The 15,095-nt window shown below is 40.3% G+C and overlaps 1 protein-coding gene across 1 annotated transcript in view; it reads right to left on the reverse strand.

Moving 5' to 3' along the window:
* The window catches only part of LOC124290714 (solute carrier family 13 member 2-like), a 56,841-nt gene that overhangs the window by 13,933 nt on the left and 27,813 nt on the right, over positions 1-15,095 (reverse strand). The window contains exons 7-12 of the mRNA XM_046727518.1: positions 14,719-14,844; positions 14,214-14,303; positions 11,312-11,416; positions 4,762-4,868; positions 4,441-4,547; positions 3,633-3,794 (exon numbers count right to left, since the gene is read on the reverse strand). Coding sequence (XP_046583474.1) covers positions 3,633-3,794; positions 4,441-4,547; positions 4,762-4,868; positions 11,312-11,416; positions 14,214-14,303; positions 14,719-14,844 — 697 coding nt within the window. The remainder of the gene's footprint in view (positions 1-3,632; positions 3,795-4,440; positions 4,548-4,761; positions 4,869-11,311; positions 11,417-14,213; positions 14,304-14,718; positions 14,845-15,095) is intronic.

Below are 15,095 nucleotides of genomic sequence, written 5' to 3' on the forward strand. Positions count from 1 at the left end.
AGTCTGTATACTACATATACCATGTACAGTCTGTATCTGTATATATATATGTGTACAGTCTGTATACTACATATACATATATACCATGTACAGTCTGTATACTACATATACCATGTACAGTCTGTATACTACATATACCATGTACAATCTGTATACATATATGTAGTCTGTATACTACATATACCATGTACAGTCTGTATACTACATATACCATGTACAGTCTGTATACTACATATACCATGTACAGTCTGTATACTACATATACCATGTACAGTCTGTATACTACATATACCATGTACAGTCTGTATACTACATATACCATGTACAGTCTGTATACTACATATACCATGTACAGTATGTATACTCACATATACCATGTACAGTCTGTATACTACATATACCATGTACAGTCTGTATACATATATGTATATTACATATCCAGTACTGTATAATTATATACCATGTACAGTCTGTATACTACATATACTACACCATACATATACCATGTACAGTCTGTATACTACATATACCATGTACAGTCTGTATACATATATGTACAGTCTGCATATTACATCTACCATGTACAGTTTGTATACTACATATAATATGTACAGTCTGTATACCTACACATACCATATACAGTCTGTAAACTACATATACTACATGTATACTATATATGTAGTCTGTATACTACATATACCATGTACAGTCTGTATACTACATATACCATGTACAGTCTGTATACTACATATACCATGTACAGTCTGTATACTACATATACCATGTACAGTCTGTATACTACATATAATATGTACAGTCTGTATACTACATATACCATGTACAGTCTGTATACTACATATAATATGTACAGTCTGTATAGTATGTATAGTCTGTATACTACATATACCATGTACAGTCTGTATACTACATATATGTACAGTCTGTATACTACATATACCATGTACAGTCTGTATACTACATATACCATGTACAGTCTGTATACTACATATACCATGTACAGTCTGTATACTACATATATATGTACAGTCTGTATACTACATATACCATGTACAGTCTGTATACTACATATACCATGTACAGTCTGTATACTATATATACCATGTATACTACATATAATATGTCTGTATACTACATATACCATGTACAGTCTGTATACACATGCCATGTACAGTCTGTATACTACATATATCATGTACAGTCTGTATACTACATATATCATGTCCAGTGTGTATACTACATATACCATGTACAGTCTGTATAGTACATATAATATGTACAGTCCGTATACTACATATAATATGTACAGTCCGTATACTACATATAATATGTACAGTCTGTATAGTACATATATGTACAGTCTGTATACTACATATAATACAGTCTGTATACTACTTATATCATGTACAGTCTGTATACTACATATACCATGTACAGTCTGTATACTACATATACCATGTACAGTCTGTATACTACATATACCATGTACAGTCTGTATACTACATATAATATGTACAGTCCGTATACTACATATACCATGTACAGTCTGTATACTACATATACCATGTAATACAGTCTGTATACTACATATAATATGTACAGTCTGTATACTACATATACCATGTACAGTCCGCATACTACATATACCATGTACAGTCTGTATTCTCCATATACCATGTACAGTCTGTATACTACATATACCATGATCAGTCTGTATACTACATATACCATGTACAGAATGTATACTACATATACCATGTACAGTCTGTATACTACATATAATATGTACAGTCCGTATACTACATATACCATGTACAGTCTGTATACTACATATACCATGCATGGTCTGTATACTACACGTAATATGTACAGTCTGTATACTATATATAATATGTACAGTCTGTATACTACATATACCATGTACAGTCTGTATACTACATCGAAACATGTACTGTCGTGTGCGACATGCGTACGTGATCCCAAGTACTGTTACATCAGTGCAATGTTTGTACCAATGTATAAGTAAGTAATAATGATGACCTCTGACTGGGTTGTGGGGAATTCTGGAAGCCATATTCTGTAATATGCGGAGTGTAGTCTTACTCCATCGTCAGGTGCATGTAAGCTAGGAAGCAGAGAGCTATATATGTACATGTGGGTAACCACCATGGCCCCACGAACGACATCATAGAGCTCCTCAAACACTTCAAGACACATCCGTTCACCATGGAGATTTCCTCCTCTATACATATAATTTATGAATGGCGCTCAAAGATTGCAATAACCCTTGTTTGTAATGTACTGGTCCTTGATATTAAACAATGTTAACCATGTCACAATTTATCAGTAGCCATCAGAAGACGACATAAACTACCTCAGGAAATACATATAACAATATGAACCATCTGAGTGAGTGAGTTTAGTTTTCCACCGCTTTTAGCAATATTCCAGCCGTATCACGGCAGTGAACCATTTGAAATAGCTGCCATTTTAAAAGTGTATACTAGTGACTGGAAACACAACAGGGGATATGAATGAATAAAAGTGAAATTATTATTAAACACATTATCATGCTTTTTCATAATGTTCCTTAGTAAAAAGCATAGAGAATGCGTGGTTTCAGTTCTTTGATGTATATGAAAATCACAAAACCAGTATGCCTCAACAATTTTCGTTTCCAACTTTTAAAAACATATAGAAGTATGCGTTCTTAGAATCATTACGATGTGGGTTGGTTGAATGACATAGCCATTCATTCACGAAGGCGTGGTTTGACCCTCGTGGTGTCTGGCTGAAGAACGGTTTGTATACCGCTCAGTGCCGTACAGTGCTACCTAAAACACGTTTATTGTAGTATATGTACTGCAGTATTGTTATTTCTTGTGTAATATACATCATTGGTTTCACGAGCAATAACTCAGTTAATCAATCTCATGAGGGAAATGTATGAACACACAATGCCGTTTAGAAAGGGTCAACTGTAACACATGTTTAGGATTACACTCTCTCTGTAAAGTATTGATTCCAGTACTTTTGTTGGGCTCAGTCCCATGCAGGATTATTTGATGTAATCCCAAATATAACAAGTGTTACGAGGGAAATGTAGTCCCCAGCCATCGATAAATATTCTGATATCGCCGTACTTGTCAAAAGGAAACATCCGACTATGAAGTCGAATACGCGCCCATTTTTTGACATAGATGTTCTGTTATGAGCCCCACTGACCGATAAACCACCCCGGTGAAACTGTAATGCACGATTCCCAACAGATCAAGAATAGAACGCGTATCATCCAATTTCACTATATGCAGATCTATTATGTAATCTTGCTAGTCCCTACAGCCTGGCTTACATTTACAATAACTTATGTACAGAAATTCCCTGCTTAAATTAAGATAGATTTCTATTTAACTAAACTGTGATACTTAAATTAGTATGTTGACAAGTAATAATTAACTTGTTCTCATCGTGGGATGATTTTATCTCACTCTCTGTAATCACAACCCTTTGTTGTCATACATATAGACATTAGTAAATTTCCTTCCTTAATCTCCGATACAAATAATGGAAATCTTCCATTTTACAAACGAGCAACACGAACATCTTCTACTTACCATTTCCCCAACTATTGGTAGGAAGAGCGTGGCTGTAGCTGCGTTGCTGGTGACCTGTGTTGCCAGTGATATGATGATGGAAAGGACCATTGCGATGATCCATGGTTCGAGTGAAGACATCTCTAAAAGATGGCCACTAACCCACTTTGAAAGTCCTGATCGCTTAAACATATTGAGAACAGTTGTGCCTAAATATCACACTTTGAAGCAACAGAAAATGTGTGCCATCACAAATTAGAACTAAATGAATCATTTCTAACTGGGAACGTTTAGTTATCATCCCTGAATACCTTGTCTGTGACAGCCTGATCACAGGCTGGCAGCTGATTTGGGACAGTGTTAAGTCTGTTAGTTGAGGACGTATGTTCACGTGAGACGTGACAATATATACGTTTTTTCTTACTGTACCTGTGGAAAGTACTGATGAAGGACGAGTTCACATATAATGTCAATGCCGAACATAATAGGAACCACGGGAGCCAGTCTACACAACATAGGAACACTGCCCTTCCATTAGCTCTGTTGAATGTTTAGCTTATGAGGTCAATATTCATCGAAATTAAACTATCGCCACCTGCCCACCAAACTACACGGTTGCCCATCTTACAAATATACAGTCAAAATATACACATACGTGTTTTGGTTGTTTGTCTAGAGAATTAGACAATTTGCCCGATAAACCTATTGGACTTTGCAATAATAATTTAGCGAAATTTAAATTGAATGGATTCCACCAGTTTTATTGTTTTGAGAAAGAAGATATGTCATAAATCGCTTTTGGAATCTGCTAGCAATGAAGGTATTTTACCTGACAGGCATCCGCCAGAGCAAAGCCTCCTCCCATCAGCAGGATCACACCCCAAGCCATCCTGTCATTTACAGCTTTCCATGTAAGAATAGGTTGATAGCCTTGCCCTGAATGAATACAATGCATACTCACGTTACCAACAAAGTGCCTTGTTTTGCACATACAAGCATACATTTTGGACTCTCTACAATCTTGTTCATGCACGATTTTATGTTTTACGCTTCTCCGGTACTCTTTACTTTTGGCATTCTTACATTGTACTTCGAACACAGAACTGTATATTACCAAGGCCTACAAAAATATTGCATACTCGAACCATACCTTGAACTGGTAGATCGCCCCCTTTACGCCGAAAACTTGGGATCTTTGCCGGCAGTATGAATAAAATGATAGCTATCAAAATTGCGGGAACAGAATCACCTGAATACCTGCAACAAAGGTACCAGCGAACCTGTTATGTATTTTAACACAATCTGGTTTACATTCTATCCAATAATCTGTGGGTTAGCCGCAATTTTAATTTTTTATCTGATTGCATATTCCGAAAAATATAGTTTCCAGGGTGACATTAGTAGGAAGGGCTTGTAGGCTGATTTGAACGATATTCCAGTTACATCATGGCTTGACAGCTTATTTTGAAAGGAAAGCTCAGTGTTGCAGGTGAAACAAGGAAGCACACACATAATCGGGTCCAACTGGGCTGCTAAGTTGGGGCTGTTTACCCATCTTACGATGGTGTAAATGAAACAGCTCCATCTTATCTGAACACACGGTCAGGTGACAAACTTCAGCTTGTCAATCCCACATTGAATCTTAAATCCGAAAATTGTTATCATCTCGGTTTGAAAAATATGACGATCAAGACCGTCCATCTGTTCGTCATTTTCTCCGCCGTCCATGCTTGGGCACATTCTACCTCAGATCCCCCATTAGGAGTTTGTTCATAACATGGGGAATCCAAGGGTATTACATGCATTATAGTAATGGGTGTTTTGTAACAGGGAATATGTCAAATCTCGGAATATGTATAATCAATGACATTTTCAGGGAAATGATTCAATGTAATGCATACACATATCAGTTTGTATGTAATATGTTAACTCTCCCTCCACCAAAGGAATCATGCTCCGTGATTCTATTACGACTGTATCTCTGTCCATGCCGTCGCCATACACGTTTGCGGCCATCAGTGAATCGTAAACAGAAACTGGACTCGTCAGAGAACATGACGTGACGCCATTAACGTATAGGCCAGCTCTGACGTTGTTTAGTTTTACGCCGCACTCAGCAATATTCCAGCTATATGGCGGCGGTCTGTAAATAATCCAGTCTGGACCAGACAGTCCAGTGATCAACAGCATGAGCATTGATCTACGCAATAGGAATGCGGTGGCATGTGCCAACCAAGTCAACGCGTCTGACTACCCGATCCCGTTCGTCGCCTCTTACGACAAACAACTCCTGGAGGTCCAAGGCAGAGGTGATGCCGTCGTTTAACGTAAGAAATGACCAACGGAACGTGCACGATGTGACCTAGCATTGTTGTCAATGAAGACTGGTACAACAAATATGTCTAGGATGTCAGTGATGTACGGTTGTCCATTCAATTTGTTTCTGATCTTCACAAGAACAAGTTTACGTCATGCTGAGAGGCATACCAGCAATGAACCCTGCCAAAATGTATTTCACGATATTCTGTTATGCAAATGCAGTATTTCTGCGGCGCCGAAGAAGAGCTCGGCCATGAACAAAACAAATCGACATTCGTCCCACCAGCAGACCCTCCCCGTGACGCCAAAGCCTGGTGACGTGCTGCTTGTGCTCCGGTGATAATGGAAGTCTGGTAGGTAGCCTCGCTCCATACATGTCCGATTTAAGGCGATTTCGGACCGTTCCGTTCGACAAGACAAACGATGATGTGGAGGCCGGTCTGTTTTCAGCACGCCACCTAACTGGAGCGGGTGAAGTGTTGTGATTCAGGGATGTATCCTCACTATTAGTTCTGGCTGATCTGACCAAAATCTCTTGAAATAATCCTCAGTGAAATGATATCATTCCAAATACTAAATAACTTGCCACCTTTGAGCCGATGTCAGTGTTGGAGGTCCCATGTGTAACAATCAACAACGAAATTAAGTGATTTTACGAGATATCGTGCTGAAGAACAGTTCACTGAAACTTGACATTGGCTTAAAAATTACACGTGGTGCCCGCCTTTGATCGTAACACGTGCATATACACACTCAATGCATGATGCCCCCAAAGTATAAAAACTAATCATACAAACAAACCTAATTGTGATATGATCATGCATGGCAATATAAGGGTTATAATCATAGGTGCTGTGATACGTATTTCATGTATATACATTCCTTGAGTGAATCATACATCACTTGCATTCCCTGAAAATGTCTGCGATTATATACTCAGCAGCAAAAAAATACGTCAGTACGAATTCAAAATTTGACAGGCACTGTAATCAAATCATTACAGAAATGGGCATAATAAGCGGATCTAAACTATTTTTTGTGCACGATATCTTGACCCATCACTCAATAACTCTGCACAATTTCAAGACATTACGTGAACGTTTGCAGTCCATTCAGACTCTTGACTTCAGTATCTAATGTGTCCACCACGATCGGCAATAACTGCACAGCTTCTATGCATGGAGTGCACCAATCGATTGATGAAGGTCACTGGCACCTGGAAACACACTCTGAGAAAGGCCTGGTGCAATCAATCGGCTGTGTTCGGCCTTGGTATGGCATTATACAGTCTCCTCTGAATTTCATTCCAAAGATGTCCAATCGGGACAGGATTATTAAATCAGGATTAAGGGCTGGCCACTGCATAATGTTGACACCGTTTTTGCTGCAGGAAGTCCCGTGTAGCTCTGGCATTATGGGCCCGGGCGTTATCATGCTGGGAAATGTTGTTCCGGTGACGTGCGAAATGTAGTATGACGTGGGGTCTGAGAGATTGGTCGATGTAACGCCCCGCTGTGTGCCGCCTCCTCTCTCTGGACCAAGGTTGTGGAACACCACAGGACCCACTCTTTGGTTCAGGCCTATTCCATCCCATACCATGATGCTTGCACCTCCCCATGAGTCTCTTTCCACACATTGGTCTGAGTAACGCTGGCCACGTCGTCGCCATATTCTTGTTCTGCGATCTGCAGTTGATACGCAGTACCGACTCTCATCTGTGAACAGAACTGTTCCCCATTGCCTGTATCGCCTGTTTTGGTGTTGTAGGGCAAACAGTAGATGACGCTGATGACGAGGGTTGAGGATAGGTCCATGGTAAGGTCTACGGTAATGGAGGTTCCCGCTCTTAAGACGTCGGCGTACTGTATCAGTACTGATTGGTCTTCCGTGTGTTTCCACTGTCTGGCGTGCTGTTTCGGATGCCTGCATGAAGGGATTCTGTACATGCTGTCGCACAGCATGGCGGTCTTGTCGTCTTGTGGTCACCCTTGGTCTGCCAGTACGGGGGCGATCATTTGTGGTGTCGGTGGCCCGGAAACGTTGCTGCAGCCTGTAGATGGTCCAAACGTTGACCTGGAAGTGATTGGCAACGGCTTGTGCAGTGTGGCCAGCTTCAAGTCTTCCTAGCGCCTGGTTCCTCTGAGCTGTCGTGAATCGCGACATCCTGCTGACGTTGTAATGTGAATGTTTCAACCAGGTTTGCGGGTGCATTTTATAGGGCTGGTCCTTGTAAACAGCACGTGCAGCATGAGTTGCATGAAAAACATGGAGAACACCGTACCATCTCCGAGATCAGGTTGCGTTTTAGAGACCATTTCCTGGGTTCCATTCTGAGTTTGCGAAGGAATGTCTTTGCTCAGGTTAAGTTGGAGATGTTGTCAAAAATATACAATCAAAACATTAAATGAGTTTACAGTTATCCGTTTCTGCCAAGGAAAATTCCAAAATGACGTTTCTTTGGCTGCCTAGTATACACATTCCCAGATTTGGCACTTTCCCTGTAACATATGTAAGGTTACATGGTTACATGTGTGGAACTTATCAGGTTCATAATAGTAGGTTGACAGTGTCTACGTAGTTACAGTGTTACCTGACATAAGCGAAACAATTTTCTTTAATAACGGCTTTAATATCTATCAGTGAATTGTTTCTAGACCACTAGACAATGGACATATTAGCGAAAAATGATATTCACTTTCTACAGCGCTTAGATCATAAAATCGACATATTCTGCGTTCTCTTCAGATCCCTATAAATGTCTCCCCGTCTCGAGGTCATGAGTTCGTGTAAATCTTGCAAGTGCAATTTACTTTTACACCAGAAACTGATATTAAAGGATGGAAGAAGATAGATCTTTGTCCAATGACAGAGAACAAAGCCAATTTTGAATTGTTTCTGTTTTAACGCCGGCGTAACAGTGTCTAGGGAATCATCTGAAATATCAGTTTCCTGTTGCGTCCATATATTACCACACCGTTAAAGCTGCTACATAACAGACGATGTCCGGTTAGTCTGTCCTTGTTGATGATAGTCATAGCGTGTCTTTCTTTCTACAGGTATTTCATTTCATTGAATCTAGTATTTTATCACGAAAACATCTCCGAATACTATGTATATAACTATACTGAGTCAAAAAAGAAACTTCACATTCTTTCTTCAGAGCACTATAAAAGAACAAGAGATGGTAAGATGGTTAAATTGTTATTATTTCATTGTTGAGATCTGTGTGATGTACTCGATACACTGACAGTGCCATAATCAGTTCCATTAGGATACACCGCCTTTCCAAAACATGGGTATACAGAATGTCAAGTCACAAGAATAAAAATGCGAAATTTCTCAGTTCAATATCGTGTATGGCCGCCCCGCGCATTCACCACTGCCAAACGCCGTCTCCTCATCGACTGCCTGATGCTTGTGAACACGTGGTTGGGGATTCTGCACCATTGCTCTTGCAAGGCAGCGCCAAGTTCCTGCAAATTCTGAGTTTGGTTCCTAAGACCACGAAGCCTTCTCCCAAGTGCATCCCAAACGTGCTCTATTGGATTAAGGTCAAGGGACCTCGATGGCCAGTCCATGACGTTGATTCCAGCGTTTTGAAGGAAATTTCGTGTCAACATCGCGGTATGCGGCCGAGCATTATCATGCTGGAACTGTAGACCTGGGCCATGAGCCGCCATGAAAGGAACGAGTTCAGGGGTGAACACCTGGTCGCGGTAAGCAGCAGCTGTGAGGTTTCCACGGATGACCAGAAGTCGGGAACGGTTGTTCCCACAGAAAGCACCCCACACAATGCATCGTCTCCAGACTCTATGCCTGCCGTTCGCGAATCTGGGGTAAACCTGGATTCATCGCTAAAGACGACTCGATTCCAGTCTCTCTGGGTCCATCGGAGGTGACGTTGGGCCCACAGCAGACGTTGACGTTGATGAAACGGCGTCAATATTGGCCCACGATATGGACGTCGAGAATGGAGATTGGCAGCCCGCAACTGATTTCGAATGGTCTGTGAGGACAGTCGACCTCTAAACATCTCAGCCCTGGTTCGTGTAGCTGGCAGAAATCTGTCACGTAGGTGACGTAGGACGATTTGACGGTCTTCTGCTCGTGACGTCACACGTGGACGACCCGACCTTGGGCGATCAGAAGTGGTGCCAGTTTGTTGTAGACGACCTCGCAAGTCATACACAGTACGACGGCTGCATCCCATTGCTCTTGCGACGTCAATAACTGATCTTCCCGCTTGCAACATGCCAACGGCACGTTCACGTTGCAGATTTGACAATCGTGGAATTTCAAGTACCGTTAGAACTGTGGTTTAACAGTGTTTTTTCAATTCTTGAGGCCAATGCAAACACGTGCATATGAAGAAAACTTCGATGCGAAGATCACGTGATCGACTGCACGTGCAAAACCTGATTTGGCACTAACATCATTTGCACGACGAATGGATTGGTTTGAGTGGGTTTTGCTAACGTTTTTCTAGAGTCGACAGATAGGGATCCCATTTCGGATACATAGATGTATCATCAGAGAAAAAATATTTATTATTTTTCAAATTACATTTTGTGAAGTTTCTTTTTTGACTCAGTATATTTGTATCAGTCAGTGATCCTATCCCGGGAATATGATAAAACATTGCAATAAATACTCAGCATGAATATATTGACATCTGAATATGATACTAATTTCATCTTATTTCTTTCAAACTAGTCTAAATAATGCTAACAAAAATTAATTCAATATATGAACGGACATCTAAACCTTTGCTCAGAACGTTGTTACAGAGCTGTTAAAAGGTGATTTTGAAGCAACAAAGTCTTTTGCACGCGTGTCGATAAAAGCTATGATAGATAATTTCTTTCACCTAGGTTTGTTTATAATATTCAAAGTCCCCAGGAATATGATGAATATACCTGGCACCAGTGTTGACCATAAAATTAATATCAATATATCAATACCAATATAAAGAGAAGAAAAGTAAAACATTTGACTTAGAAGAGGCGTGCTAAGGTTTCATAGCAGGGTAAACATAGAGCGATATGGTTTTAAATAATGTACGTATTTCTTCAAAGCTGACATGAAGAAGCGGCACTTTTAACTGGACGACTCTTGCAGTGGACCTGAATCAACTGCTCACTTGGTACTGGGATGTGAAAATCATGCGGGCTCAGTTAAACAAAACTTGGAGTTATATCAGCGATCTGTCGTAAAGCAAGGAGATGCAATAGCTCAGGGCAATATAACCATTTCTTACATCACAACATAATTTTTTTTGTTTCTAAGTATCAAAAAAGATCTACTGATGCATGTGCCGTTTACCGGTTGTTTTCCAAAAGCCAAACAACCACAATGTATGCATTGGTCAAGAAATACCTCACCCTTCCTTTAGCAAGTTTCCCCAGCCAGGGATAAAACCAGGTTTCCGGGTAACCCACAGCAACGCCAGAATGGTAAAGTTGACCAACACAATCACTTCGGGGAATCTGAATATTAATCAAATCAGTTTATCCGATGCATTTCATGCCATAACTTATCAACTTTTGCCCCACTTAGATGGATGAATGCATATAACTAAAGCTTGATACACTATATCTGTTTGTATAGCTCAATAAATTTAAGATGTCTGTGATTTGTTTGTATACAACAATATATTGTACATGTCTGTTATTTTATGTATGTTTACAGCAACACGGACTTGGGGCTGTGAGAGTACCAGTCATAAAAAAGGCTCCACAAATCGATTTGGAGATGATCATGTGTTTGTATTCCTGTTCGCCACGATTGTGTTTTTCCTGATGTGACAGCACTATACCAGGTCTCGTGTGTTGACACGTTTTACACCGGCATTATTGCTATCACCCTGACATGTATACACCAGTACATTGTAGGTGTCTGTTGTTGGTATGTATACACCAGTACGTTGAAGGTGTCTGTTGTTAGTATGTATACACCAGTACATTGTAGGTGTCTGTTGTTGATAGGTATACATCAGTACATTGTAGGTGTCTGTTGTTGGTATATATACATCAGTACATTGTAGGTGTCTGTTGTTGGTATATATACATCAGTACATTGTAGGTGTCTGTTGTGGTATATATATACACCAGTACATTGTAGGTGTCTGTTGTTGGTATATATACACCAGTACATTGTAAGTGTCTGTTGTTGGTATATATACATCAGTACATTGTAGGTGTCTGTTGTTGGTATATATACATCAGTACATTGTAGATGTCTGTTGTTGGTATATATACACCAGTACATTGTAGATGTCTATTGTTGGTATATATACACCAGTACATTGTAGGTGTCTATTATTAGTATGTATACACCAGTACATTGTAGATGTCTGTTGTTGGCATGTATACACCAGTACATTGTAGGTGTCTGTTGTTGGCATGTAATGTGATAGATCATCCGGCTGTTGTTTATGTTTATACAATCACTTAGTATATGTATACATACATAAACTGTATGTGAGTGAGTGAGCCAGTTATAAAAAAATATAGAAACAAAATATAATGTGAGAATTTCTACCTCTATAATACCAAGCTGGATTTAGAACATCCATTCAGATGTTAGCGATTTAGACAACATATGCCATGAATTACAAGAACACATGTTCTATGATTAAAATAATGGTGGATATCAAAATAATTTGAATGAAATGGGCTTACTTGCCATCTCAGAGGGACAATAACCTTAATATATACTAGCCATATAAAGAAACTGTGCATTGTCAAAATATTATCCCAGTTGTTAAGTACGATAAGAATGTCAAAGGTACATATAAACTTTAATGGAGGCATCATGAGACCATAACAAGTCGGGAGAATTTCAATTGAAAAGTCAATCACAATGACGAGCCTATCAAACGTGCAAGGAAGGCTTGTGGGATGTCACGCCAGATTCTCTCAAGTTCTGTTGCAAGGTCAAGGACGTTATCTGGCGGATGAGGAAGACGGCGTAGACGTCGATCCATCTCGTCCCAAACATGCCCTATCGGGGAGAGATCCGGTGAATTTGCAGGCCAAGGCAGTAAGTCAACGTTCTGGTGTTGCAAGAAATCCATAGCAACCCTTGCCATATGAGGGCGGGCATTGTCCTGTTGCAATGTTAACCCAGGGTCATGGCGTTGCAGAAAAGGAATTGCCACAAGTCGAAGAATCTGATCCCTGTAGCCCACACCAGTTAAGTTGCCCTGAACTCACCAAAGAAGTTCTTTGGCGTGCTGTTATTCCACCCCAAATCATCACGCAATCACCACAAAAGCGATTCCTCTCCAAGACACAGGCCTGTGCATAACGGTCTCCCACGCGTCTATAGGCACGTTGACGTCCATCACTATGGGAAATGTTAAACCTGGACTCGTCTGTAAAAACAACATTTCTCCACCAAAACAAGGGTCTGCGGACATGATTTCGGCACCACATTCGGCGAGCTTGTCGATGACGTTGTGTCAGGATAGACCGTATGGCGGGACGTCGTGGTCTGATCCCGTGATGACGTAAACGTTGTCAAACTGTGTTGGGGTGGATACGGCGAAGTCCTGGGATGGTTCGGGCAATCAGCACTGCAGTCTGAAACCTGTGGCGAAGATGGGTCACCCTTATCCATATGTCCTGTCTTGGCGTTGTTACACGTGGACGTCCAGAACGTGGCCGATCGATGACGTCATTTGTGTTCTGGTAGCGTCTCACCAGTGCAGAAATGGTGTTCCGGTGGCAGTGGAAATGTGCAGCCACTTGTCGTTGAGACATTCCCCCACGGACCATCCCAATGGCCTCATGACGTTGTGCAGACGTGAGCTTTGGCATGCTATGCGTTTCAATAGCCGTTTAATTTTTTTAACGATCGCAAGGGCAGGGATTGAGCTTTCCAAAGTGACAGTATTATGTGGCATTCATTTGCTCTCTTTCTCTTTCCCGGAATGCACGTGCAACAACGTATTGCACGTCTCAAGGACGAACCCACTGACGTCACGGAATGTGGCATGTGCATGCATCTTGGATACATGTCACTAATCTCTGAGTTTAAATCCTTATGTGTGTACACAGGTTTGATAAATTTACATTTTAAATTTTTGTATGCACAGTTTCTGTATGTGCCTAGTATACTTTAACCCCTGCCACGAATAATATCAGTCAATAATCATATATTTCCTTTATAAAATACTCTCTATTGCCCATATATCCAGGTATCAATGCAGTATAGGCAGTATATACTTCATGTTGTTCACTACGAGACCTTTCAGCCTCTATCGGTCAATGTTGAACTTACGTCATTGTACCAAGTTTACTAGCTTCTCTCCTGATAACGTTTCTCACTGCGAAGTACGAATTTTGGTCTTTCTGGCAGCATTTGAGAATCCTGTTTACAAAAATCATGTATATATGTCATTATTGCCCAGTCTTATAATGGTGTTATCTTGAATGTGTTTGTTTTTGGTTTTAAGCCGCTGTCAGCATTATTCTAGCTATGTGACTTCTGGACCGAACAATCCGGTGATTAGCATCATTAACATTTATTTCAGCGATTGGGACACCATAACTTGCATCAAGAGATCAGCGGGTCTGACCACTTGACTCACTGTATTCGCCTTTTACGACAAGGAGTTTCTGAATCCGAATTCTAAGATGTAGCTACTACTACAAGCGACACAATCTGATTCCTGATTAGGTTATTGACAAAGTCAAAATGATTTCAGGTAAAAGAATCATTTCGTTCTTTCTACTTCTTATGAGAGTTGATTGACACGTGAACAAAATAAGTTCGCTTTACTTACTTTGTTCTCACAGTGTAGATGTAAAGCCAGCCCCAAACAAATACAAACAAGATAGCAGATATTGGCAGTCCTACGGCCAGCCAGTTGGCAAAGTTCACCTCCGATCCGCCAGCTTTTGAGAACGTCCTGAAATACAACGGTTAAAAAGTCTTCAGAAGTAAGCTAAGGCAGAGGTGTGTTTGTGAAAGACTTTAGTTTAAGCTGATTTACTTTGTGATTATGTTTGTAATTTAAACCTACATTTACGTAGAGGTCAGTATATTTGGACATGCATTTGTGACGAGGTATGTAACATACAACATTTACATTTCCCTACAGGTTTACTAATCTCGCTATACCTTTATGTACACGTATTTACATTCGAACATAAATTTACT

The sequence above is a fragment of the Haliotis rubra genome, unplaced genomic scaffold (genome assembly GCF_003918875.1).
Source record: "Haliotis rubra isolate DU_JTF1 unplaced genomic scaffold, ASM391887v1 Scf471, whole genome shotgun sequence".
NCBI lineage: Eukaryota > Metazoa > Mollusca > Gastropoda > Lepetellida > Haliotidae > Haliotis > Haliotis rubra.